At 44.3% G+C, this 27,771-nt stretch overlaps 1 protein-coding gene across 2 annotated transcripts in view; it reads left to right on the forward strand.

The window, feature by feature from the left end:
• Positions 1 to 25,260, forward strand: part of pcdh10a (protocadherin 10a) — a 74,179-nt gene extending 48,919 nt beyond the window's left edge. The window contains exon 5 of one of the 2 annotated variants that reach the window (XM_068043857.1): positions 24,910 to 25,260. In XM_068043857.1, coding sequence (XP_067899958.1) covers positions 24,910 to 25,136 — 227 coding nt within the window. In that variant the 3' untranslated portion in view covers positions 25,137 to 25,260. Of the gene's footprint in view, positions 1 to 1,131; positions 2,785 to 24,909 lie in introns of those variants that run through there. The other variant, XM_068043876.1, reaches the window with a different exon arrangement.
• Positions 25,261 to 27,771: the final 2,511 nt, after the last annotated feature.

The raw sequence follows: 27,771 nt of genomic DNA on the forward strand, positions 1-27,771 counted from the left end.
CATTCACATTAGCAGAAGGTGCCCTGTAACCTGATACTAAAGAGAAAATAAATTATTTTCAAAATGCATTTGAAGTAACCTTGGTGTTTGTGTGTGTGTAGTAAATTTTCTTCAAGGATTCACCAAGCATATCACAGAATGTTTCTCTGCTTTGGTTGTGTCTAACCAATTTCATGTCTGCCTGTGTCTTTGTATTTTACTGACATTGGTATATGGAGAAAGGATAACCAAGTGGTCCGCTGACACAGTGCCACATGTGCAAGGTGAATCATCATATGTCACAACATAGATTTCCACATTCCATTTCTGCCAAGATCTGAATTCCCTAATCTGAGGTCAGATATTGTGGGAGGTGCTTTCTTTCAGGAAAGGACACTTGGAGGACAACTCAACCCACATTGCTTTTGCATACAGCTTATTGGCCGGATCAAGAGAGTTATGAGCAAAGGCTGAAGAACAAGTTACAAATGCTAGATAGTGTATGGTAATGATGAGAACAACAATGATAATAACAATGCATTTATACAGGGTTACTCATGTGAAAATAAACATCTGAGTGCTTAACTAGGCAGAAAGGTCAACACTAGGATTTCTTTGGGGTGTGGTGAAATAAGGAAAGATCAAAGAGAGAAGTTTTTTGGAAGCTTTTAAAGTTGGGGACATGGAGTACAGCAGTGAAGTTACTGAAATATGGGCCTCCATGCGGTGGTGAGCAGGCACTCTTCAGGTGTCGCTGGAGCACAGATTATGTCTGGATAGGGTGCAGGGAGATTGTTGAAGTATTTGAAGGTAAGGATCTTGAAATTGATTTGCTCAGGCAAATGCAGCATGGCAAGAAAAGGAGTGATGGGTATGTAGAACTTTGTGCAGGAGAAGACCTGAACTGCTGAGTTCTAAGTTATGTGAAGTTTGAGCAGGGTTGAAGTGAAGAGGCTGACAAAGAATGTTTGACCCTGAGACGATGAAGGCACGAAATAGAATTGTCACAGTAACTGAGTGGGAAACAATAAGATATTAAAATATTATATAAATGTAAATATTACAAATAAAGAGTGGCACTGACAGAAATGATACGTTGGTAATTGTCAGCTCTACGGCTAACTTATTGCTTCTGTCTGTTTCTCTCCACAGCACGGAAGAGAATTTGCTAGTCCCTTCTGTTGTTGCAGCATGATTTTGCACAAGCCAACGACTTAAAAGAAAAATCAACTTTCCAGTCCGTCATCCTGGCCACCAAGTTGTGTGTAACATAGTCGATTCCTATAATATTGGAGACAATCGTGCTAATAATGGAATCGACTGCTCTCAGCAGGTCTGAGAATGATGCGATTTGGAGACTTTTTGGGAGTGACTGGTCCGGTCACTTCCATGACCTATGTGTGCCTGTTTACAGCACTCAAAAACTTTTACTGAGCTCCTAGCTCTTTAATTACCGACCGCCACAGATCGGCACCAAAAGAAGCCAACTGTACAGAAACCAATCAGATATGCATTACAGATGCAATATCACTGTTTTAGATGTGACTGTTTTTCTATTTTTTTGTGATGAAGTGTTCCCAAATTGCGACAGCTTTTCGAGACTGTGACTGTGTCCTTTGCGCACACTACTAGGTCTTTCTAGTGATGAGCAGCAGACCCACAATTATCAGAGCTCCTCAGTTCAACAATGTTCTGTAGTTTATAGACAGTGTTACTTGCAAACGTGTTTACTGTACTCTTTTGAAATTCTAAATAAAAAGAAATGTACTATTTTCTTCTTTCTGATGTGATGGTATCCAGTAGGGGGATGATTTAGCAATCCGCAATATCAATAATCCCAAATGTCTATTTATCTATAGCCTCTTCTTTCATTTCCAAGAGTGATTAAAAGCGCACAGAAAGAGTAATTGAGAAAGCTGATCTATGATAACAATTAAAGATAAAAGTAAATTTAAACACTTAACAGTTTTTCCTACTTCCTAGAAGACAAACCATTTTGAGCTACTTGTTGGGTATTTTCTCATCATGAGTAATTGATCTGGATCCCAAGAGGAACCAGCAATTCCACTGGTAGACAGCAGAAAAGATTGTTTTCCTTTATCTCATGCATATAATCGCACAGATCCCTTTCCTGTGATGTCTTTTTCACTCACTTGGAGCGGCAGAGCCTTTTAGGAATAAAGCTACCCCATCAAACCCACTGATATGTAAATATGATATAAGTTTCTAGTAACTCCTGGTATGATTGAAATAAAATTAATGAGAAGTAAGAGTGTATTTAACGACCATAACACATTGATATGTTCTCTTGTACATCCAATACTCCACAGAGCAAAGCTCCCATGGTTAATTGCACCATTTGAACCCCAGAGTGTATCACATCTTTGAGTGGAGAATCTACTGTTAGTCAGCTCTTTTATATTATACAGGATCACTCCTTTTTTTGATTTTTGGTCAGATAAACTATTTAAACCAACTCTTATTTTAAGCTACCAAATTTAACTTTTTTAGAATAAAAAAGAAAACAGTAGACTGAGATGAAAAATTGGGGAAACTTGACTTTTTTTAAAAAATAAGATATTATGAACAAATGGATGTTGTATTTTTCTCACATTGTTGAAGCAGTTTATTGTCAATAAAAACTATAATACATTATTATTTGATCCACACTGTAGTAGTTTATACGTGCTTAAATTAGTCAGCAAAATTTTGAAACATGAAAGAAATATAATGCTACACAGCAATTATTTGGGCTAATTCAACAAACAGTACAGAATAATGACGCAATTGTTTACAATCATGGATTTAAAGTGCTATTCATTAAAAGTTCAATGAACACCTTTCATGTCTCTGTAATAATGTTAATCTGATGCTGGAGTTAATTGCAGTGTGGTATTGGAATGACTATCGATGCTTTTGCAACTTAGATGTGTTGCCAACTGTAGAGACCATTGGATGAAGTCCATGGTATCAGCAATCCAACATTCCAGGAACTGATGTACATACATGTAAATGCGCTTTATGAATTTGCCATTGGGTTAAGGATTCCTCTGAAGAGCAAACTGGTTTCTAGTCCTAGACATTTGCTCTCTCACTTCCAGGACATACAAAGATGCCCAGCACACTTAGAAAAATTGATTCTTGATGGGTGTAAAAGGGGGACTGTGAGGTAATGTTACGATCAGGTGAGAAAAGGGTTTGGGGTTCCCTCTCAGCCTTTTCCTGATTTGGCCATAACAGGGTTTAGTTTTTAAACCACCATGTTTTAGCTTCCCTCTCAGTGAGTCCTTTCTCACTGCTCTCTAAATGTAATGGCAAAGAAATCAACCAGACATATTTTCTCAGATTTAAACAAGAAAGGTATAAGTTTATTATCCTTAAAACTCTAATTCAGGTAAAACTACTAAAAATACATGACGCGACCATGCTAGCATGTATACGTGATAAATACACATGCAAATAGAGCCAGAGGAGGGAAAAGAAGGGGAAAGGTTTGAGGTAATAGCTGGAGTTCAGTTACTGGCTTTGGGTTTGATGTAAAGTCTTTGATTGAAATTAAGTCTTGCAGTTCTCAGTGGGGCCTAGTGTATACTTTCAAACTTGTTTCGCTGGTCTTCTGTCTTGAGGCTTGTTACTTCTGTGGGTGTCTGGAAGTTTGTGTGCGAGAGAGAGAGACAGGGAGATATCTTCCTTCTCTTTTGTCTTCATATTGCAGTCTCTTCCCAAAACTTTTCTGTGAGCGCAATTCAATTAACTCCAAGTTGGCCAGCAGGCTAGTGACTGGCTCCTTACTTGGAACAACCTCTCCTGCGAGGTTTGTGGATTTCCCCCAAACTTAGCAGACACTCTCAGGAGGCGGGTAGAATGTTGGCTCTTACACATTCAATGTCTCTTGATCCAAAAACCATCTGACTAATTGAATCAGGGAGTACTCCCATTGTTTTCTTCAGGCAACTGTCTTTTAGAATGCAAATGTTTAGCCATGTTTTCAGCCACTGTCTTTTAGAATGTAAATGTGCAGCCATGTTCTCAGCCACTGTTGTGGTCTTTTAAAACAAGATATTTCAAGTCCAGTAACAGTTCAAAAATAATGTTCCATATGATGAAATTAATATGTCTCATTTTTGGCAGGTGTGGTTTCCATCACAGGCAAGGAGGTCACTTTCCTGAGCCAGCAGTACAAAATATAGTAAAAATAAACATGCCTTAAGTCTACGGCATTATTATGCTGGATTGACTCTGTTGTATGATCTTGGAATAGCTATTAAGACTGTATGATGTTGGAATGACTGTACTAAGAACTATCAAAAGTTTTAGTGGCTGTGCCAAGAATTGTAACTTTGTAACAATCCAGTTAAAGATTGCATGAAGTTGTGGATTGGACGATGTTGGAGTGGCTATATTAAGGGCTACATCACCTGGCGATAACTTTGTTAAAGATTGCATGATGTTGACGTGACTTTGTGAAGAATTATTAATCTTGGGTTGACTGTGATAGCGTTATATGATGGCTCGATTGGCAGGGCAGAGGACCTGTCGCCCAGCGATCTTCCTGGGAGTGGGATAGGTCGACAACAGCCTTCCTGCCCAGAGGCAAATTGATGCCCTTAAGTAGCCTATTAAGGACCAGTTAAGGGCCCTTCCCGCTACCGCTGGGATCTTACCAGCTACAGTGTGGGGCATCCGCCACGTTGGGAGGACGCCTTGTAAAATAAGGCGCCCTCCCTTCAGGCTTGGGTGGGCGGGTGCCTCCTTCGTGGGCAATTTGTGACCGGGACCAACTTTACCCTCCAAGAGCCCCCCTCCCCCCTGGACTGCATGTCTACCCACCCACCCCCGTCGCCGGGGCATTCCGGGCTGTCCCCAGTGACCCCGCCTCATCTACCTTTGGCCTGGGTCTGCGGCCTCTGCACTACCAAAGGTAGCCACTGATACTGCTGAGCTGCTGGATCTGTGATTGGCTGGTAGCTCTTGGAGGCGGGATGTCCGTCCCATCAAAGAAAGGGAGAGGCAGTGTTCCCCTTGCCTTTTTGGTGACAGGAGCCCTGCCTTCAGCACAAAATCCAGCTCCTTGTTATTTCCCCTCTGTGTCTCCTATAAAACATCAACACAGTCTCTCAACATATTTCAAAACTTGAAGATAGCCTAAGCCTGCCATAGTGAATCCTAGTTGAGTGAAAGTATGCGATTACAGTTAAAATTGCCTTGCGCACTCCTCAACTGTGACTTACAACTTTGTGTGGCCTTCTTTGACTGTGTTCACCCAGTTATCAGCCCTCCTGCAATGCTAAGCCCTATCTCTGCTCTTACACCTCTACACCCACTCCCCGGCTAGGCCTGAGTTGCGTTAGCGCCAGCACATAGCAGATGAACTTTCTAATGCACTCAATGAATTTGGAGTACTTATAAAAATTATGTAATCCCCAATTGTAAAATTTGTGCAGTCTTTCATTGCTTAAATTTAAAATATACAATTTTTGATTTTTTTTTGCTTACTGCCACTGCCTATTACAACTATGATTGCCAAACTTTGTCATTTATTTATTTTTATTTATTTTATTTTAAGATACAGCACTGAAACAGGCCCTTCGGCCTACCGAGTCTGTGCCGACCATCAACCACCCATTTATATTAATCCTACATTCCTACCATATCCCCACCTGTCCCTATATTCCCCTACCACCTACCTATACCAGGGGCAATTTATAATGGCCAATTTATCTATCAACATGCAAGTCTTTGGCTGTGGGAGGAAACCAGAGCACACGGCGAAAACCCACGCAGACACAGGGAGATCTTGCAAACTCCGCACAGGCAGTACCCAGAATTGAACCTGGGTCGTTGGAGCTGTGAGGCTGCAGTGCTAACCACTGCGCCACTGTGCCGCCCAAATCATGGTGATTTGGATCACATAACAGGAAGGGCTGGAGAGTTGCAAGATTATGATACTGGCATGGAACTACAGTAGAATCAGCTGACAGGGAGACTTTTACTGAAACATAAGACCGGATCTTGTTTTCATACCGAAGGCAGGTTTCGTGGTGGGGGACCAGATAATTGGGGCAGAATTGCCCGCCACGGAACCCGAAGCTGGGACTCCTGGTTCCGATTCTCCCGGGGGTGGGATAGGCTGATGACAGCCGTCCCGCCCAGAGGCCAATTGAGGCCCTTAAGTGGCCTATTATTGGCCATTTAAGGGCCTCTTCCTGCTGCCACTGGGATCTTACCAGCAGTGGTTGGGGCCTCGGCCATGCGGGGAGGATGCCTTGGAAAATGAGGTGCCCTTCCTGTGGGCTTGGGGCTGGGGGGGTGGTGATCCCTTCTTCGTGGGCAATCTGTTGCCAACAGAGGACCCCTACTAGGAACCCCACGACTCCCTTCTGCCTGGACCGAACACCCGCACCCTCCCAACCCCGCCAACCTCAGGCTGGGGCCTTCTAAACTGGCCCCGGTGATCCCGCCTCACCTATATTGTCTCTGGGGTTCCAGCACTGGCCTGGGTCCTCTGTTTGTTGCAATGAGATGTCTTTGTGCATGGAGAAGTCCATGCAAGCCATAACGTTTGTCATGTCTCAGGCATTTGAGCGTATGGCTTCCTCAGTCGAGAGTTTGGCGAAATCCATGGTGAGTCTGGTGGAGCACTTGAGCCATATGCGATCTGACCTGCACTTCATCGCTGTTGCTGTGGGCTCCATGCAGCAGACACTAAGCAAGAGGAGGACAAAGAACCTGGACCCCCCCCTACGGGTGCTCCTTCCTCTGAGGGAGACAGGCAGGTGCCATCGTGCACACAGATGGAGGAGGAGCACATGCTAGCTGCCCCGGGCCCTTCCTCTCAGGACACCTGCAAGGTAAACGGCGTCTCGTCCTTCCCACCGACATAGACCCCTTTACCTCCAGCAGGTGAGCACACAGGGGATACTCAATCAACATTGCTGTAGACTCCCAGTAGGATGGAACCACTAAGGCCTCGTGCCTCCAGAGGACGGCTGCCATGTTCATCCACAGCAACGGGGCAGCGCATTGTGAAGACTGTCTCCACCTCAGCTGCTAGTCGGGGTAGCACCTAGACGTAGTGGTAGGAAACATAAGATGAAAAAGTTATGAGCAAGAAGGTGTAAGTATGTCCACATTTTGATCCATTTTCAATACACCTCTATTTACTTTAATTTTGAATCCATTCTCGCAAGTCATTTGCTTGGTTTCAGGAAGGAAAATATTTACTGGCAGGAACACATTGTTACTTGCAATATCTTTCAGAAAGTGCCCAGTGTTCATTTATCAGCCTTCAGTCCTCAATCATGGCTATGTCAAATCTATATATTTTTCAATGCTCAAATTACAAACATGCCTTCCATTCGTGGATCTGTGTTCACAACCTTACTTTCCTAGCATTGTTGTGTTCCCCGTTGCATCATAGCCCACAGAACATTAGATCTACTGGGCACATCAACGTGCTGCAATGTTATAGCTTCCTACGTGTGCGGGTTAATACCGTGATGCATTACAATATTTTCAATGTAGACACATGTCGCTTTCAATGAAGTGGATAGCATAAAGGCTGTTTGGCACATCTCCCCTGCAGGTTTATGTGATGTTGTCAGAACAGTCCTTTTTGATTGCAATGTGGATGTCAGGCGTTTGTGAACATAAGTGGAGAATGTATGTTTTCTCCTCTCGACGTAACTTTTAAAAATTGGGCTACTGGTGTCTGAAAAGTGCAAATATGAGGTGTTTCCTGATGTCCCTTGCATATCTCTCCCTGGTCCTTATATCTATAATGGCATTGTTTGCATTGTTGTCATCCTCCTCACCCTCTTCATAGGGATCCTCATCTGCAGGGGACTGGTGTTCCTCCTGTTCCTCCGCCTGCGGAAAATAGTAGTGTCTAAGTGCCAGGTTGTGTAATGCACAGCAGACAATAATGACACATGAGACCTTCTCTTGCGCATCATGATGAACCCCTCCAGACCTGTCAAGCCAGTGTGAGGGCATTTTAAAAATGACAATGCTATTATCGATTATATCTCTGGTGGATGTACGAATAGCTTTACATCTATCTTCAGAGTCGCTTTGGGGATGAAACATTGGTGTTGTCAACCATGTGCAAAGAGGGTAATCCTTGTCATGCCGGATCCAGCTGTCCACTGTGGCTTGTTCTTGAAAAACTTCTGGTAGCTGTGATTTCCTTACAATGTATGAGTCGTGACAGCTCTCTTGGAAATGTGTGCAAACCTACATTATTTTTCTCCTGTGTTCGCAAACCATTTGTGCCTTCAAATATTGGAAGCCTTTGCGAATCTCAAATGCAGCAGTCTGCTCCCAGGGAGCTCTACAGGCCACATGAGTGCAGTCGAGTGCCCCATTTTCTGCTATCATTTTCTGCAGCTGGAAGAAGAGCTGGGATTTAGATTTTCTTCAGCCTTTGTACTAAGCATTAATTCATGGTCTAGATTTTGCGGTCAGCGGCGAAGGGACAGAGCACACTGCTGACCTCAAGGACAGCTGCCCACAAAGATCTAGCAAGCTCTATAGCATTGATCTCATCTGTTACAATGTAAATTCAGTCTGGCGGTAGCTATAGGGTACTTCTGGTGCCCAGGAACAGTGAAGTCATCCAGTAGTCTGAGCAGCCAATCAGATTGAAAAATTCTCACATACAGCAACTCAGGAAGTAAAAAAACACTGATAATCATTCATTTTTTAATCATTTTACAGCGAGTGAGATAACTATTGGGACATGCACATGGGATTAAGGTAGAAGTTGAAATATTTTTTTTTAGATTTATTTTTTATTATTTTAAAATGTAAGGATTTTTTAATCATAGAAATGGAGGGAATGACATTCCAAACCTATAAAATTAGTTTTTCAGGGAACAGAGGTTGTCCATCAGTAATTATGACTTAGTACACTGTTTGAAACTCAGGTAGATCTTATTCAACAAAGCGGAACATTTTCAATGGTTTATACAGTGGGAATAATGCATAAACAGTTGATGATCCCTATCAAGTCATTGACTTTTGTGCTGATTGCATCTATGAAGAGTGCAACAGCACACCCTGTGGAAGAGCAGGATCTCTTTGACTGAATTTGTTTGTTATACTGCGCATGTGCAGACATCAGAATTTGGTGTACGTTTACAGAGTAATGACAGTGAATGCTAACAGTTTTATCATCATTACAATAGTAAAATCTAGGTCTCAGCATTATTACTAGCTATAAAGAGTTTCCCAATGGAAATTCCCATCTTTGAGTGCTTGGAAAAAGAATAGGACTGATGAAGAAACGCCAAGCAGGTCAGGCTACATGAGATGATCGCTGTGCCCACCCACTGATACCAACAAATTCTCACAAGTCTTTACATTAATTGCTTTTTTTGTTTTTCTGCAACACCGTTATTAGCATTGGTGGGTTGTCAATGGGAATCCATTGTGGTGCTGGGAAGAATATGAGTATTCCACCCATTGGCACCCACAAACCCACCTTTGCATACAAAGGTGGTGACTAGACCTCACTTTGGCATATGATTACTGTATGCAGAGACTCCTACTAATGATTTTAGTTCTGACAGCAGCTCCAATTACACCGAAAAATGTGATACCCTGATTAAATCTAGTATACTGGATGATTCTTCAGACGCATTCAATTACTGTATATCATGTTTTACATGATACAACGTAAGTGTTGGCGTTCTGGAGGATCATCAGCCAGTGAAGCCTAATTGGCCACATTCCTCAAGATTCTGCTAATCGTATTTGCAGGCTTTATTACACCCATTTACCAATGTCTGTGGGGGACTGTCATCCCAAGGCCTGGCTTAGCAAGTCAGATGTAGAGTTGTGTTATCTGCTGTAAGACACCTGCTACGACATGTACTATACAGCTGGCACATCAGCTGGCAGAACCATGGGCTGTGGCCTTAGATTGCACATGGAAGTTCCTTTTCTGTCACTTTCAAAACCAGTGCACCTTCAGCTTTGCCGAGGGCGGTCAATGGGTCGAGGTGCCCTTTCAGCCTTCCAAAATGTTTTCAAGATGTTTGTTCCCCATTGTAAAATTCCTTTTGAATTGTCCCCATCTTTTTAAGTTTCACTTTCACACATATTTCTTCTCCCAGCACCAGTGTGTTCCCTGCAGTTTCCTCAGTCTGTGCTTGGAGTTGAAAATTAAGATGAGCTGACATAGGAAATCTGACTACTTTTAACCAATTAACACTCAAATAGATATGGGAAAAGTTTCTAATGACTTAGAAATGACTCAAACTAGAAATGAAAGATCTTCTTTAGATGACATCATTGACATCTACTCCGGCTCTCTATTTATGCTGAGCACAAGTTATGCACCAACCAGGTGCACTTGTTCATATAAAGCTAAGGGTTAAGGAGTGAGAGTCTGTTTCTGTGTTCCATTGTTTGTATTCAAGCAGGCAGGAAGCATTTCACAAATGAGTTCTGACTTTTCAGTTGGTTTTGCTGACTACATTACTGAGTTCAACTGCCGTATTACAGAAATTGGGCATTTTAGTTTAATTTAGTTTAGTTTAGAGATACAGCACTGAAACAGGCCCTTCGGCCCACCGAGTCTGTGCCGACCATCAACCACCCATTTATACTAATCCTACACTAATCCCATATTCCTACCACATCCCCACCTGTCCCTATATTTCCCTACCACCTACCTATACTAGGGGCAATTGCTAATGGTCAATTTACCTATCAACCTGCAAGTCTTTGGCATGTGGGAGGAAACCGGAGCACCCGGAGGAAACCCATACAGACACAGGGAGAACTTGCAAACTCCACACAGGCAGTACCCAGAATTGAACCTGGGTCGCTGGAACTATGAGGCTGCGGTGCTAACCACTGCGCCACTGTGCCAGGGAGTGCTAACCAAACCTATCCTTAACACCAGAATGGGTGTGCCTTTCAGCATCCCTGATATTTAGCATATGAGGATGAAAGCAATGTGGACAAGCAGGACACTCATCTTGATGACAGGGAACACAGGCATTCCAGACCTGTTGGCCATATCTACCATCCCCAAGGAGACTTGTAGACCTGAACCAGGAATAGTGTCCCAGTCCAGGTTTTACTGGGGAAGCTGTGTGGAACTATATAAATGCTGCACACTGAATTGGAGCCACAGTGGAGGACTGGCCATTATCTGATCAGGTGTAGGTAACCACCTTGAATTTCTTGGCCTTAGGCAGTGCCAGGGCCACAGACTCCTCCTTAGAATCCCAGATCCAGGTTTCAAAGGCACGTTATTTGAATGGGGTCAGGTCAACTATAGTGCCAGGAATGTCTCCAGCACCATTTCTCTTCTGTTAGCTGTTTGCAGATTTTTCTTGCAAGACAAGACACCTTTAAGGTAAGAACGCGTGCTTGGACTCTGACTCAATCTATGTGTAAAGGTGCACTCTGTGTGGATCGTGAAGGCATCATATCAGTGGGAGTCATAGAAGGAGTTGTCTTACTATCCTTATACAGAAGGTGGGGAGAAAGGATAGCTGTGATGGTGGCAGCTTCAGCAGCACAGATAAGTATAAAGAGGTATAAAGGAAGGGAAGGACTGGGTGGGTGATAAACTGGAGATGATACTAGTACTAGTTGGTGCAGAGCAGACGATGCTGCTCTAACATCTCACACTGAAGAGTGCCTGCAGAGTCTCATCGACAGGTTTGCGGCTGCCTGCAATGAATTTGGCCTAACCATCAGCCTCAAGAAAACGAACATCATTGGGCAGGACGTCAGAAATGCTCCATCCATCAATATTGGCGACCACGCTCTGGAAGTGGTTCAAGAGTTCACCTACCTACGCTCAACTATCACCAGTAACCTGTCTCTCGATGCAGAAATCAACCAGCGCATGGGAAAGGCTTCCACTGCTATGTCCAGACTGGCCAAGAGAGTGTGGGAAAATGGTGCACTGACATGGAACACAAAAGTCCGAGTGTATCAAGCCTATGTCCTCAGTACCTTGCTCTATGGCAGCGAGGCTTGGACAACGTATGTCAGCCAAGAGCGACGTCTCAATTCATTCCATTTCACTGCCTCCGGAGAATACTTGGCATCAGGTGGCAGGACTGTATCTCCAACACAGAAGTCCTCGAGGCTGCCAACATCCCCAGCTTATACACACTACTGAGTCAGCGGTGCTTGAGATGGCTTGGCCATGTGAGCCGCATGGAAGATGGCAGGATCCCCAAAGACACATTGTACAGCGAGCTTGCCACTGGTATCAGACCCACCGGCCGTCCATGTCTCTGCTTTAAAGACGTCTGCAAACGCAACATGAAATCCTGTGACATTGATCACAAGTCGTGGGAGTCAGTTGCCAGCTTTCGCCAGAGCTGGCGGGCAGCCATAAAGGCGGGGCTAAAGTGTGGCGAGTCGAAGAGACTTAGTAGTTGGCAGGAAAAAAGACAGAGGCGCAAGGGGAGAGCCAACTGTGTAACAGCCCCGACAAATACATTTTTCTGCAGCACCTGTGGAAGAGCCTGTCACTCTAGAATTGGCCTTTATAGCCACTCCAGGCGCTGCTCCACACACCACTGACCACCTCCAGGCGCTTACCCATTGTCTCTCGAGATAAGGAGGCCAAAGAAAAGAAGAAGAGCAGAAAGAAGAGGTCAAGTGTCCCATGCCCACCTCGCCACTCCAGGTGAGACTATAAAATTTTTTCTGCTAAGTGGTAAATACATTCACCTGCTTTCTGCTCTCCACTATATTCAGTAGTATTTGTGTATTTGCACTGCATTCTCACAAAGCATGGGACTCTGCTTCTTCCTGAAGCGCTGCCAATCATTACAGAGCATCAGAAACCTCCCACCATCCTCACCAGATACTTTGAAAGATTCCAGGTCCAGACACCAACTGCTCCAAAAAGTTACCTGGAGGTGATACCACCAAGACCTCTAAAAAGTCTCCTCCAAGTTAGGCCAATGAGGTTTTATCACTATAGAAATAGAACTATCGAACAAAAAATTGAATCCCATTGAAACTGACGGAACTGAACTTCTGTCTTACTGACCCAAAACAAAATTATTCAAAGATGTTCATAAACTTACCTCAATTAGGCTAACTGCTCCCTTTTAGCATGCTCCTTTATGCAGCTACAGGACTTATGTTCTGTAGTTGCACATGAATTTCTTCCCCCTTCAGAAGTGAGCCCATGCCCAGAACATGTCCCCTCTAACGTTTAAGTTAGCAATGACCTGAACTACAAGTGCTGCTCATTTCTTTTTGTGAAGTGCCCTTCAAATCTCATTTACAATTTTGCTGGAAATAGCGATCAGGAAATGATCATAATCATAGAATCTTAGAGCACAGAAGATCACTCAGCCCATTGTGACTGCGCTGACATTGCACTCTCCTGCTTTTTCCACATAGCCCTGAAAAAGTTTCCTTTTCAAGTATACATTCAATTCCCTATTGAAGGTTACTATTGCTTCTGCTAACAATACCTTTACAGGTAATGCAGACCATACCGTAACAACTTGCTGTGTAAAAAAATTCTCCTCATCTCCTGCTGATTTTTTTTCACAATGAGGGGAATTTTTTACACAATTATCTGAAATCTTTGTTCTCTAGTTATCAATCCTCCTTTCAGCATAAACAATTTTTCCCTACTTAGCCTATCAAAAGGCTAATAATTTTGAACACCTCCAGTAAATCACGCCTTAACTTTTCTGCTCGAAGGAAAACATTCCTGGCATCTCTATCTACAAACTTGAATTCCTTCAACCTTTGAGAAGGTGCCACAGGAGTAGGCTCATGACAAAGGTTAGGGCATGTGGAGTCAGGGGAAAATAGCTGGTTGTTTAGCAAATTGAGAAAATCTGAAAAAGAGAAGCAGAGAGCAGGGGCAAAGGGAATTTATTCAGATTGGGTGAAGGTAGAAAGCAGTGTTCCACAATGATCAGTGCTGGGAGTACTGCCAATCATAATTTACATTAACGATTTGGACTTTGGGATAAGTAACGCAATAATAAAATTTGCAGATGATACCAAACTGGGGGGCATAGCTAACTCCGAGGAACAATGCAACATAATATACAAAGACATTAGGCAACTGGGCAGTTAAGTTGCAAATGAACTTTAACAAAGATAAATGTGAGGTGATGCACTTTAGTAGGTAAAACAGAAACATCACCGACACCTTAGAAAATAAAACTGAATAGGGTAGAAAAGCAAAGAGATCTGGGGCGATCGGTGAACAAATCATTGCAAACATCATCACAGGTCGTCAAAGCAATTAAAATAATAACAAAGCACTAGAATTTATTTCTCGGAGTGTAGAATTCAAAAGTAGTGAAGTTATGTTAAACTTGTATGGGACCCTGGTCAGGTTGCACTTACAGGGCCGAATTTTGTGAGGTTGTTTGGAGTGGGAATAGAGGCGTGGGCGGCCAGAGAATAGTGTGGGACATGTATGCCTGGAAATTCAATGTTGCGGCATCGGTTCCAGTTTTAGTCAGTGGTGGGAAAGTTCCAAGACGGCATTGTTGCCCCAATGCGACAGCATAGCCATTTGATTGCTGAGCAGATAGTTATCATACTAGCATACAATTGACTGCGATTCAATGGGGAGCTTGGAGTTAATTGAAAGGTGGGTGGGCCTCACACGCTTTCAGATCCCCTGCTGTTGAAAGGTTGCAGCACCAAGGCGAGGCCTCAGTGCTGTGATGGGAAGGCAGCCATGATGAGCACTTGGTAGGAGAAGAGGGGCGGGGGGTGGGGGGCGCGGTGGTTGGCAGGGGTTGGTAGCAGAGGCCATTGTCGGCCTGCAGTTCTGTGCATTCAGCCCGGGTAGGCTTGGTCTCTGGTGGCAGTACTGGGTGGTCATGGTCTCGGGTGGCAAAACCAGGTGGTCATGGTCTCAGGTGGCAGTGGTCAGTGGTCACAAACCAGTTGAACGTTGATTGAATGGAAGTCCTTCCTGTTGATGAAGGCTGGTCCATTGGAGCCTTGATGGCCACATACATATAGTCTATCACACCGGGCGGGCTTGGTCTCGGGTGGCTGTACCGTGTGGGCATACTACTGTGTGTGAGGGTTGGGTGGGCATACTACTGGCTCTCAACAAGGGTGGGCACTGAGGACCATTAGTGTGTAAACCAAGGAGAGTAGCAAAGGCAAAGATACCAAGGGCTCTGCGTCTCTACAAGGACAGCACTCTGGAGGCCTACTGATCAGCTGGCATGGGTCTCATACACCCTGTCTTTGTGGACCCCCATGGTGTGAAACCATGCCTCTGATGGAGGGAAGGCCAGGAGGTAGCTGCACCTGCCTGTGAAGCTCCACGGCAAGAGCCACAGCAGCCAGCCATGCCGAGAAGGGTCCAACTGCATCAGAGTGTGTACTGGACTGGACTCGACTCAGCTGGCATTGTCAGTGAAGACTGTGGCTCTCCAGGGAGGCTGTCACCGACTTATGCGCCATGCTGCAGGACGAATTGCGACCAATGGGATTTGGTGGTCACCCTATGCCACTGACCCTGAAGATCGCTGTGGCACTCAACTTTTACACATCTGGATCTTTCCATGGATCCACCGGGGACATGTGTGGGGTCTCTCAGGCAGCAGCCCACTGCTGTATCAAGGAGGTGACTGACCAATGCCCTTTTCAAGAGGATCAATGACTATGTGTGCTACTGGACCTACCCTGACAGTCAGGCAGAAAGGGCAATCGGCTTCGGTACCATCGCTGGATTTCCCGGGTGCAAGGTGTGATAGACTATATGTATGTGGCCATCAAGGCTCCAATGGACCAGCCTTCATCAACAGGAAGGGCTTCCATTCAATCAATGTTAAACTGGTTTGTGACCACTGAAAACGTTCCCTGCAGGTGTGTGCCCATTTCCTGGGAAGCAGCCATGGCACCTACATCCTTCGACAGTCCCAGGTACCACAGCTTTTCAGGCCCCCACTCACCTTCAGGGATGGATTCTTGGGCGCAAGGGCTACCCATTGAAGACATGGCTACTCACACATTTGAGGAGCCCTCGCACTACAGCAGAGGAGAAGTACAACATCACGACTCCACCTGAATGGCCATCAAACAGGCCATAGGGCTGATGAAGATGAGTTTCCACTCCTTAGATTGATCCAGTGGAGCCCTGCAGTATGCCCCAGTGAGGGTCTCGTGTAGCGTGCTGGTCTGCTCTGCAGTGCACAATCTAGCACTGAGAGTGGGGAGCCGTTTCATAATGAAGGCATTATTAAATTCCAGTCCTCAACAAACAAGGAAGATGTGGAGGAGGGTAATGAGCAGTCAGCGGTGGATCTTGAACCCCTTGCACCAGAGGCCAGGCACATTGAGAGATGGGCCAGGGAGGTAAGAGATAATCTCATACTTACCCACTTCTAGACACTCTGATGGCCTCTCAAAGTGAACTCAATAAAGATTCACCTCAGTGTATTCAGTCTGTTGCCTCCTTTCTAGCTGGATTCTGTGCCTAGTGCCCAGCTTGACCACATTTTCTGATACATCAGAGACACTTATCAAAGGAGGGTTGTGCCTACACTGGCAACTCAATGAGGGAGGAAGGGTGAAGGCAGCATCTCACAATTAAGGCATGAATGAATAAGCATTTTTCAACAATGAATGTGAAATATACTAATGATATAAATTTATAAGACAAAACAAATAGCAAATGTCAAACACTCGTGAAACCCCAAGTGTGCCTAGGTGCTTTTCTTAATATGTTTAAGAGTGCTTCTATGAGGTGTGCCCCCTGTGATAGCAGCTGGGCTGGAGGCAGGCTGCTGATAAGGCTGCCCCTTGGATGGGAACACTAAATTCAGCCCATAGAGTACCATGCACAGTTCTGGTCTCCATAATGTAAAAAAGGACGTAGAAGAACTGGAGAAAGTGCAAAAAAGATTTACAGAGATGGTATCAGAACTGAGATATTACAGCTATAAGGAAAGATTGAACATGTTGTAGTTTTTTTTTAGAAAAGAGAAGACTTAGAGAAGACGTGATAGAGATCTTTAAAATTTTGAATGGGTTGCACGGGTAGAGGTGGAGAAAATGTTTCCACTTGTGGGAGAATTCAAAACTAAGGGTCATAAGTAAAAGATAGTTGCTACCAAATCCAATAGGGAAATAAGAAAAAAAATCTTTACCCCAAGACTGGTTTGAAATTGGAACTCATTACCACAGGAAGTAGTTGAGAAAGATAAGCTTAGATGCTTTCAAAAGGAAATTAGACAAGAACATGAGAGAAAGGGGAATAGAAAGATATGCTGAAAGGTTGAGATGAGGTAGAAAGAATGGGAGGAGACTCATGTGGAGTATAAAGATTAGCACAGACAAGTTGGGCCAAATGGCCCCTTTCTGCACTGAATATTCTGTGTAATCCTATGTAACCCGGGTACCAATCTAGTCAAGCTCCTCTGCACCCACTCCAAGGCCTTGACATGTTTCCTAAAGTATGGTGTCCAGAATTAAACACGATAGTCCAGAGGAGGCCTAACCAGTGTTCTAGAAAGATTTAGCATAACTTCTTTGCGTTTGTACCCTTATGCCTCTATTTCTAAATAAAACAACCCCCCATTTTTTAACAGCCTTATCAACTTGTTCAGCCACCATCAAATATAGTGTACGTGAACCCACTGGTCTTGCTGCTCCAGCACCCCGTTGAAAAATGGTACCATTTGTTTATATTCCCCCTTCTCATTCTTCTTTCCAAAATGCATCACTCCACACTTCCCTGCATTAATTCTCCAGTCATGCATCTGACCATTTCACCAGTCTAATTATGTCCTTCTGTTACCCTTTATTGCAAGGGGTGGTTATAGTATAAGAGTAAGGAAGTCTTGCTGCAGTTATATAGGGTTTTGGTGAGATCACATCTTGGAATACTATTTACAGTTTTGGTCTCATACTAAGGAAGGGCATACTTGTCTTAAAGTGGGTGCAACGGTTTCAGTCGATTGGTAACTGGAATGGGAATGCTGTCCTATGAAAAGAGATTGAGTAGAATGGGTCTATATTATCTGGAGTTTGGAAAAAAATAAGAGCTGATCTCATTGAAATATATAATGTTTTTAGAGGCCTTGAGAGGGTAAATGCAGAGACCCTGACGGGAATTTTACCGGCATGCTGTGGGTCCCATCGTCGGGTCCAAATGCGGGTAACGAGCCTGCATGGGTGAATGGCGGGACCACAGAATGGATTTTACTGGTGGTGGCCAATTCAGAGGCCGCCGATGGAGCTATCATCCAATTAAGGATGGTAGCTTGCTTCTCCGAGCTGCCGGCCCAATCAGAGAGGCAGCAGTTTTGCGTGTCACTGATAGAGGTTGCCTCTGCTGAGGCTGCAGGGAAAAGGAGAGGGCACCTCCATGTTAAGATGCCTTCAAAGGGCCGGTGAGAATTTTTTTTCATGTGCCATGGCCAGGCAGGCAGAGGGGTGAATCCTCCAGTGGCAGCCTCAGAGCTGCAGGGGTGGCCATTGTGGTTGGGGGGGGGGGCTCTCTGCAGGATATGGAGCCTCTGGGAAGGAAGGTACCCCTCGGGAAGCTGCTGGGAGGCCATCTTGATGCACCTAGTGGTCTCCCCACGCAGCAGTGGTGTTCCGATACCAGTAAACTGTCAGCAGGAATGTAAAATCACCATTAATAGGCCAGTAAATTGGATTAATTGTCTCCCGCCTCTGTCCAATGGGCAGCCGAGTTGCTGCCACTCCCATCTTTGGAAATCTCCCGTGGTAGCGGGAAGACATTGGGCTTCCCTCCCAATGCCATTTTGCCAATCATCAAAACTGGAAAAAGTTAAAAATATAATGGGTTTTAAGCAAGTACAAAGGCATGGAAAGGGGGAAGGGAGGGAAATGAACAAAAAGGAAGGTCTGTTAAAAGGTGAACGGCACAAGAGATTAAATGACAAAAGAGATGATGGTGCATGGCTAAACAAGATGATAATGTAAAGAAGCTAAAGATGAGATTGGTCTGGGTGTTGCAGTGGGAATTATCCCTTCGGAATGCTAAAAGGGGAGGGAAAGATGTGTTTGATGCTGCCATGATACTGGAGGTGGTGGAAATGGTGGAGGATGATCCTTGAATGAGCAGACTAGTGGGGTGAAAGGTGAGGATAAGGGAAACCTGACTGTGATTCTGGGCGGGAGGGGAAGGGATCAGAGCAGCACTGCAGGAAATAGAGCGGACATGATTGAGGGCCCTGTCAACCACAGTGGAGGAGAATCCTTGGTTTAGGAAAAACATATCAGAAGCATTGGTATGAAAGAAAGAATCATCAGAACAGATCAAGCACAGGAGATGCAACATATGCCCTTTTATCTCTTTGTTTCCCACTGTCCAGGATCCCAAATAGTCCTTTTAGGTGAAACAGCAATTTATTTGTACTTCTTTCAATTTAGTTGACTGTATTCACTGCTCACGATATGGTTTCCTCTACATTCTTTGGCCTCCTTATCTCGAGAGACAATGGGTAAGCGCCTGGAGGTGGTCAGTGGTGTGTGGAGCAGCGCCTGGAGTGGCTATAAAGGCCAATTCTAGAGTGACAGACTCTTCCACAGGTGCTGCAGAAAAATTTGTTTGTCAGGGCTGTTACACAGTTGGCTCTCCCCTTGCGCGTTGGGGTGACTAAATGCAGATTGGGCAACTGTTTTGCAAATACATCCATTCACTCTATAAGTATGACCCTGAGCTTCTGGTCACTTGTCATTTTAATTCTCCATCCCACTCCCACTCTGATCATCGCCGCCCTCTGTTCATGCTAAAACCTGCTACATCTCTAATCTTTTCTAGTTCTGAGGAAAGGTCATCGACCTGAAGCGTTAACTTTATTTTTCTGTCCACACATGCTGCCTGGCCTGTTTTAATTTCAGATTATCAACAGCTGTAGTGTTTTGCTTTTGTCCTCTGGACAAATGTTTTGTTTCTCTAATTTCTCTCACTAGCACCTCCTTCAATGTTGCACTATTACCACATCTGTCATCTAATCATCTCCTGACCACCACGTAATCACAAACTGCTTTGTTTTCTTGTCCTGCCCTTTTTCTTGGCTCTGTTTTCCTTATAAACTCTTGATTGTAAAATCTTCCAGTTCTTATGAAATGTTATTGGCCTGAAATGTAAACACTATGCTTCTCTCTCCACAAAGGCAGCTTGACTTATTGTGTGTTTCCAGCATTTTCTGTTTTATTTCAGATGTTTAGCTTTTTAGTCATTGTTCAACAGAAACATTTATCCTAGAATTAACGGTCTCTGTAGACTATCTAAAGTTAACCTCAAAGGAGCTATTATTGACTGTTACTATTACATATAGTATTGTCCATAATTCTTAACATGAAAACTTATAATTGCAGAATTCAGACCTACACATCCTCCCCCACCACCCCTCCCCAGCATTCAGTTTTTTAAACATTTCTGGGCTTTGGTGCCCCCATTCAATGTATTGATTACTCTGTGTGTTCTGAAGAACTTCCTTATAGTGGTTCTAAATTTGACTTTTAAACATTTGAACCTGTGTTCCCTTAACCGTCTTTCACAATTTTGTTTATAATAATTTTCCAGCTTTACGTTTTCCAAACTAGCAACTATTTTATACAGCTCAATAAAATCATTTCTCAGATGCCTATTTTCAAGGCTGAAATGCACAAGTTCCTCCAATTTTTCCTTGCAACTCAACCTTTGAAGTATTCTTTGCATTCCTTCCAAAGTATCTCCCTGGCATCCCTCTTGGGTACAAGATTTGGTTTGACCAGAGCATTATATCGTTTGACTGTGACATTTTCTGGCTTGTACTCTACTGTTTTTGCTTTATAGCTTTGTTGATCTGCATTGTTGGCCATGTTGAGCACTAAATCTAAAATTCTTAGGTCTTTTCAAGATAATCCTTTGTTATTTTAACCACATTCTTTGAGCATGTATGTCACCCTTCTTTTCCTTCCTATATACGCATTAAATGTCATCTGCCATTATTCTGTCTATATATATCTTTTGTCCAACTCATTCTGTAATTTCAGTGCTACGTCCCATAATTCTGCTGTCTTTTCTAGCTTGGTATCATTTGAAACATTTGGCTATTTGCACTGAGTTTGTGAATGCAAGTCATTGATGCAAATTCAAAACAGCTGTTCTCCCAACATCAATCCCTGGAGCACCCCATTCAGTATTCCCACAACCACAGCCCACAAACCTCCCCTCCCCCCCCCACCTCCACCACCACCTCAACATAACTCCTCTAACACTTTAGAGGAGTTACCTGTTGCTTTCTACCATTCAACTAATTTCTTATTCATTCATAGATTTACCCTGATACCAACAGATTTGAGCTTAACTAATAGCCTTTTGTGTGGAATATTATTCTTCTGAAGGTCTATGTATGTCATGCCATGGAGTTCACTCAATGGAAAGCTTTATATTGAAGCTGTCATCCCTTCTGCCATAGTGTTCATAATAATAGTCATAGAGTCGTACAGCACAGAAACAGGCCCTTCGGCCCACCGCGTCCATGCCAACCATAATGTCTATATTAATCCCACCTGCCTGCATTAATTCCATATCCCTCTATGCCTTTCTCATTCAAGTACCTGTCCAGATGCCTCTTAAATGTTGTGACTGTTCCTGCCTCCACCACCTCCTCTGGCAGCTCATTCCAGATACCCACTATTCTTTGTGTGAAAAATTTACCCCTTTGATCCCCTTTAAACCTCCTCCCTCTCACCTTAAATCTATGCCCTCTCGTTTTAGTCACGCCTACCATGGGAAACAGACTCTGGCGATCTACCCTATCTCTGCCTCTCATAATTTTATATACCTCTATCATGTCCCCTCTCAGCCTCCTTCGCTCCAGGGAAAACAGACCCAGCCTATCCAATCTCTAATATAAAGAGCATATTGATCAAATATAACAGAGTTCACAATAATATGTTAGGACAGTAGGAGTTATAAGACAAATAACTTGTTACACACCTACATGGTCATGGTCTTCATTGGTATTAGAGTTCCAGAAGTTGAACAAGTGCTAAGAGCAAGGTGTACTGGTGTCAATTCAGATGGGGATTAAGACCAACTACTGTTTTGCTGTACTGCAAAGAATGCAACTTGGGCTCAAGCTCTATTTGTACTTCTCTCCAGATGGATCCTATTCTGTCATCACCCATGGGAATCACTGAGTAAGACCATAGGTTTTATGCAAATAGCGTTTTTGTTGTTTAGAAACCAGGTGTGAAAAGCAGATGGCACTGATGTCATGTTTTCACACTGGCATCTCCTGTTGTTTATAGAGTAGTGGAGATCAACAAGGTCGGAATTTTACCAAAACGTAGGAAGTCCCACTGCCGGGAACTGAAAGCAGATTCCAAACCCGCTTAGATGGATGGTAGTCCGCTTCTCGGGAGCTGCCGACCCAGTCAGAGGGCCAGCAGCTCAGCAGCCTTGGCGGTGCCACCAGTTGATGTGGTCGCTGCTGTGGCTGCAAGGGAGAAGAAGTGGGTGCCTGAAGACCAGGTAATTGTTTTTTTACTGTGCTGGGGCCAGGCAGGCAGGCTCCACAATTGGAGATGTGAAATCTCCAGTGGCAGCGTCAGAGCCGCGGGTGGGGGGGGGGGGGGGTGGGCGGGGGGCCCTCCTTGCATCATGAAGCGGCTATTAAGGAAGGTCCCCTCCCAGCAACCTGCTGGGATGCCACCACGGTTTACCTGATTTTCTCCCCACGTGGCAGGGGTCCATCTCGACACTGGTAAAATGCCAATGGGGATGAGAAGTGAGAATATCACTGTTGAGAATATCCTGTCGTGGCGGGAAGACTTTAGCCTCCCCTCCCGACACCTTCTGCCGCTATTTTACAAGGCTTCCTGCCTCCCAGCCAATCTCTGGGAGGCTGGTAAAATCAGCCCCAAAAGAAAACTGCAGGCTGGAATTTTATGCCCCCTCTGGGAGCAGGCTGGGAAGCAGTGGAGGCATAAAATTGGTTGGGATGGCGGACAGGACTGTGCCCGTTGCCTACACACACTCTCTGGTATTCTACCAGCAGTGGGGGAGGTGTTCGGCAGTTCCACTTACCTACTTCCAATGCCAGCATCCAATGTGCCTCTTCTCACTGGGTGCAGTCCCAGCAGTGGCCACTGCACCCATTGGCGCTGCTGGGACTGAAGAGCTGCTGGTGCTCTGATTGGCCAGCAGCTTTTGGAGGTGGGACTTCCTGCTTCAGAGGGGCAAAAGCCACGACTGCAGGCCGTTAATTGCCTAAACCACGCAAAATGTAGTCATGCCTACCAGGGCCAACAGAGATGGGCTCACCCCAGGCTTTCCAGCTAGTGGGTGGGGCCACCACCTCCTCGTGAAATTCCAGCCGTTGTTACTATTCTAGGATCATGTTTACTCCTTTCCCACAACCGGTTCATGACTACCTGGTATCCGTGGTTATAAAATGAGATTTATGATTCCATCATGAGGCCTTCCATATATACTTTTAAACCAAATCCGCAATTGATTCATTTTTTGTACAGGACCGATTTTAGCATATGCTATTCCCCATAAAGAAGCGCAGACAGACATAATGGGCTGAACTTTACTACGGGCTTCAGAACCCTGACGTCGGGGCAAAAAGTGGGTCCCAAGTGGGCACTTGCAGTCAGTGAGAACATTGGTCTCCTCATGGTCCCACGGGCTTTCCATCCAATTAAGGACAATGGGCGGGCTGCTGATACAGCCGGCACAATCAGAGGGCCGGCAGTTCTGAAGCCTCAGCAGTGCCACCGGGAGAGGTGGATGTGGCTGAGGCAGCTCGGTGATCTCTGGGCACCTCCTGGTAAGTAAATTAAAAATAAAAATTATAAGGGGCTGAGGTTTGGAGGGGAAGCCCCTCGGGGGGATAGTTGGGGCAATGTGGGCTGCCTTCCCTGTCCACCGCCCCCCTCTCTGGGCCATGGAGCCTCTGGCTGTGATGACACCCCTCGGGCTGCCGCAGGGAGGGCACCTCCGTTATGCTGGTGGCATCCCCATGAGGGAAGGGCCTCCCCACCGCTAATTGGGGCCTTAATAATGCAAATTAGCTGCTCGCTCCGCACATTAGCCTGCCTCCTGCCTGCCAGTGGGAAACCTCCCTGGTGGTGGGACAGCATCAGGGAGCTATCCCAATGTGCTTCCCTGCTATTTTAGACCATCCCCTCCCCACTGCCTCTGTTTTCGCCACCTGGTTGCTGGTAAAATTCAGTCCAATATACTGTAAAACTGGGTGATGATTGATCCTGATGGATCTCTGCCTAGTTCATATCTCATGCAGGTTTTTGGTTAGGATAGCATTTTGCATTTTTTGCTGAAAGCTCTCGCAAGAAATATGATAGAGCTTCATAATAATCCATCTAGAACAGATTTAAAAAATTATGGATGCACTAACTTACTATCTGTACCAATTGACTCTCTGTTGAAATGCTTTTGTCACAATTTTTGTGCCAAAGTTATCCCATTATAATTGATTGTCCACACTTAACAAGATTCTCTGATCTCAGTTGCCATATTGGTTTTCTGCTTCCAGATATATAAAGTTCTAGGTAAACTTTCTTCATAGTTTTTTGTGAGCTTTCAATTTATAAAACAATGCATATTTTGTTTTATTTTTGATTTGTATTAAAATCTTTCATTAGCATGCATTTCTTGTATGCACAATTTGATTTCATTTTGTCACCTTTCTGTATCAATATTTTCCTACTATAAATTCTCAATTGTAAAGAGTTTGTCCTATGAAAATTGCCTCTGATAGTACATGTTTCCATAAACCACGAACAATACATCAAAAACTTTTTTCAATTGCCATTTTTTTCCTCAGTACTTGAAATGTCTAGTGCTAGGAATCAGTCTGTGCCAGGATTCGATGCTTTGTGAGCAGCATGAAGCCACCTCAAAACTGGGTCTTGAGCTTCATCAGCATCTCTGTGCTTCTCATGTCTTCATAGGCTGTTGGCCACACGAGAAAAATTCCAGAAGGTCTTTGGATTGGACAACAATCAAGGGTCTTATTAACCACAGTGGAGGGGAATCCACTGCCAAGAAAAAAGGAGGACATTTTGGGAACGCAGGCATCATCAAAACATATGCAACAATGACAGAGAAACTGGGAGAAAGAAATGGAGTCCTTACCGAAGGCAAGGTGGAAAGCAATATAATCCAGCTTGTTGTGTGACTCAGTGGGCTTGTAATAGATATCAGTTGACAGATGATCCCTGGAGATAAAGAAAGCGACAGAGATGTAGATAGAGATGCGCATTGAGAAGCGAAGGAAAGGGAGGAAAGAGTCAGAGATTGACCATGTAATGCTAAGGGAGGGTGGGGGCAAATTTGAAGAAAAATTTGTAAAGTTCTCTAGATCAAGGCAAGAACAGGAAACAGCACCAACACTGTCATCAATATAATGGAACAAGAGACTAGGATGGGAACAAATAGCATTCAATGTGTCCGACAGAAAGAAAGCCATTGTTAGTACCCATACAGGCTTCCATAGCAATGCCTTTTATCTGGAGGATGTGAGAGCAGTTGGGGCGGCACAGTGGCGCAGTGGTTAGCACCGCAGCCTCACAGCTCCAGGGACCCGGGTTCGATTCCGGGTACTGCCTGTGTGGAGTTTGCAAGTTCTCCCTGTGTCTGCGTGGGTTTTCTCCGGGTGCTCCGGTTTCCTCCCACAAGCCAAAAGACTTGCAGGTTGATAGGTAAATTGGCCATTATAAATTGTCACTAGTATAGGTAGGTGGTAGGGAAATATAGGGACAGGTGGGGATGTTTGGTAGGAATATGGGATTAGTGTAGGATTAGTATAAATGGGTGGTTGATGTTCGGCACAGACTCGGTGGGCCGAAGGGCCTGTTTCAGTGCTGTATCTCTAATCTAAAATCTAATCTAAATGGAGCACTGCTTGGATTGTGTTCAAGGAAGAAGTGGTAGCAGGCTATCATGGTGAGGGTTGCAGGTGTACAAGAACAGTAGTGCCATTGTGTAAAGGCGATGGTATGGCAAAACATCTGGAGCAAAAACTGGCAGATGGTGTTAGAAAAGTCACAGATGTAGGTGAGAAATGTCATGAAAATGTGCTTTATGTCAAATTATGATTTTTAATCCACCAGCTGGAAACCCAAATTGATTTTTTAAAAAAGAGACTAAAGGTGACTTGATGCTTGCAGCTAAATATGGCTACCCCAATTTATATCACTGTACCTTCCACATTTCAATACATTGAGATGGAGCCAGCATGTCCGCGCAGAATCATCAAGGACAATGACCTGGAGAATCTGTGTGAACCACATATCCTGTTCCCATTAATAAGGCACCAAGGCCATTATCTGAGGTATTCAACTGGTACAGATGAATCACTCAACCTAATCACTTGAACAATGGGACCCTAGCTGTGAGAAGGGAATTCCTAGACATGGACTGATTAAGTTGTAAGAGGGAATACACTTGCTTGAACCACTGGGTGATGGTCATGTGACAGGCCCACCCTTCATGTGCTAAAGCTTCTGCTTTCTCTGCAGTAAGCAGACAAGCAGCTAGGCGCTGATGAGAGAAGACTCGAGTGGGGTCCCTCCTTCCTTTCTCTCTCTCAAACCCACCTTGCAAGCTTCAAACCCTGTTTGCTGACCATGACCACCCAGGGATACCCCTGCTGCAGACAGAGAGTCCTTGAAGGAAATGAGCCCCTCACTGCTATCTCCAGGAGAACTGCCAAATCAGCCATCCACATCTTCAAATTGGAAGCCTCAGGATTACCAAAGGAAAGTCACACGACCACTGAATTCAGCCTGAACCAGTTGAGTCACCAACCTCTACAGACTGCATACCCCTTTTATTTCTCTGGACTCTAATTTGACCAATCTATCCTTCCTCACTCTGTAACCAATTTGCGTGTGAGTGAACTTCGAGTGTGTGTGTGTGTGTGTGTGTGTGTGTGTGTGTGTGTGTGTGTGTGTGTGTGTGTGTGTGTGTGTGTGTGTGTGTGTGTGTGTGTGAGAAAGTCAGAGCATATTTTATTATTTTACTTAAATCGGTTTAAGTATAATAAAGTGAACCACTTTCTTTGTTAAACTCAAGAAAACCTGTCCGATTGGTTCTTTTTATGATCACAGCGCATTAACAGTTAAACAGTCATTGCATTGACAAGTATATCCTTTTCAACAAAAATGTAAACCTGTTGCAGTCAAACAAGCAAAGGGGAAAAAGGGGGAACCATTCGACCCCTCCACACCTGATCGTAACAGTAGGGACTGGATAAGGTGTCAAAAATGGAATTGAAATAGGTAGAAATAAGGTCACTAGCGCTGGAATAGTCTGAAGCATTTGCATCTATATGGGTTACCGTGTCTTGCCAAGCATCCTGACCTACTCAGTATGACACATGATAATCATGCACTCGGAGGATAACCTCCATCAGGTGGTTTCTGCGCTCTCAACACAGGAAGGTACTAGTCCTTCTGCACTGTTGATTGTTAATCAACAGAGTGGAAGCTAAAGAAATTAAGCAGAGCATGAATTTCTACAAAACAATTCACTTAACAAGGAAATTTCTAGATTTTAGAAGTTTAATTTATTTATTTACAGGTATTGGAACCAAAGTATACACAGTTACGTATGTAACCTCTAAGCTTTGAAATCAGGAAGGAAAGTAAATGCCGATTAAAATGTTAAAAATGTGGGAAATGTCTGCTTCTACAGATTATATTTAAATTAATTTCTTGCTTTGTTCCAGCCTTCTTGATGCTGGTATCATTTATTTAAACATCCAAGCCTTGAGATTTTTTGATTTCTCATGAGAATGAAATGTACATTCA

Source organism: Heterodontus francisci, chromosome 1 (assembly GCF_036365525.1).
Source record: "Heterodontus francisci isolate sHetFra1 chromosome 1, sHetFra1.hap1, whole genome shotgun sequence".
NCBI lineage: Eukaryota > Metazoa > Chordata > Chondrichthyes > Heterodontiformes > Heterodontidae > Heterodontus > Heterodontus francisci.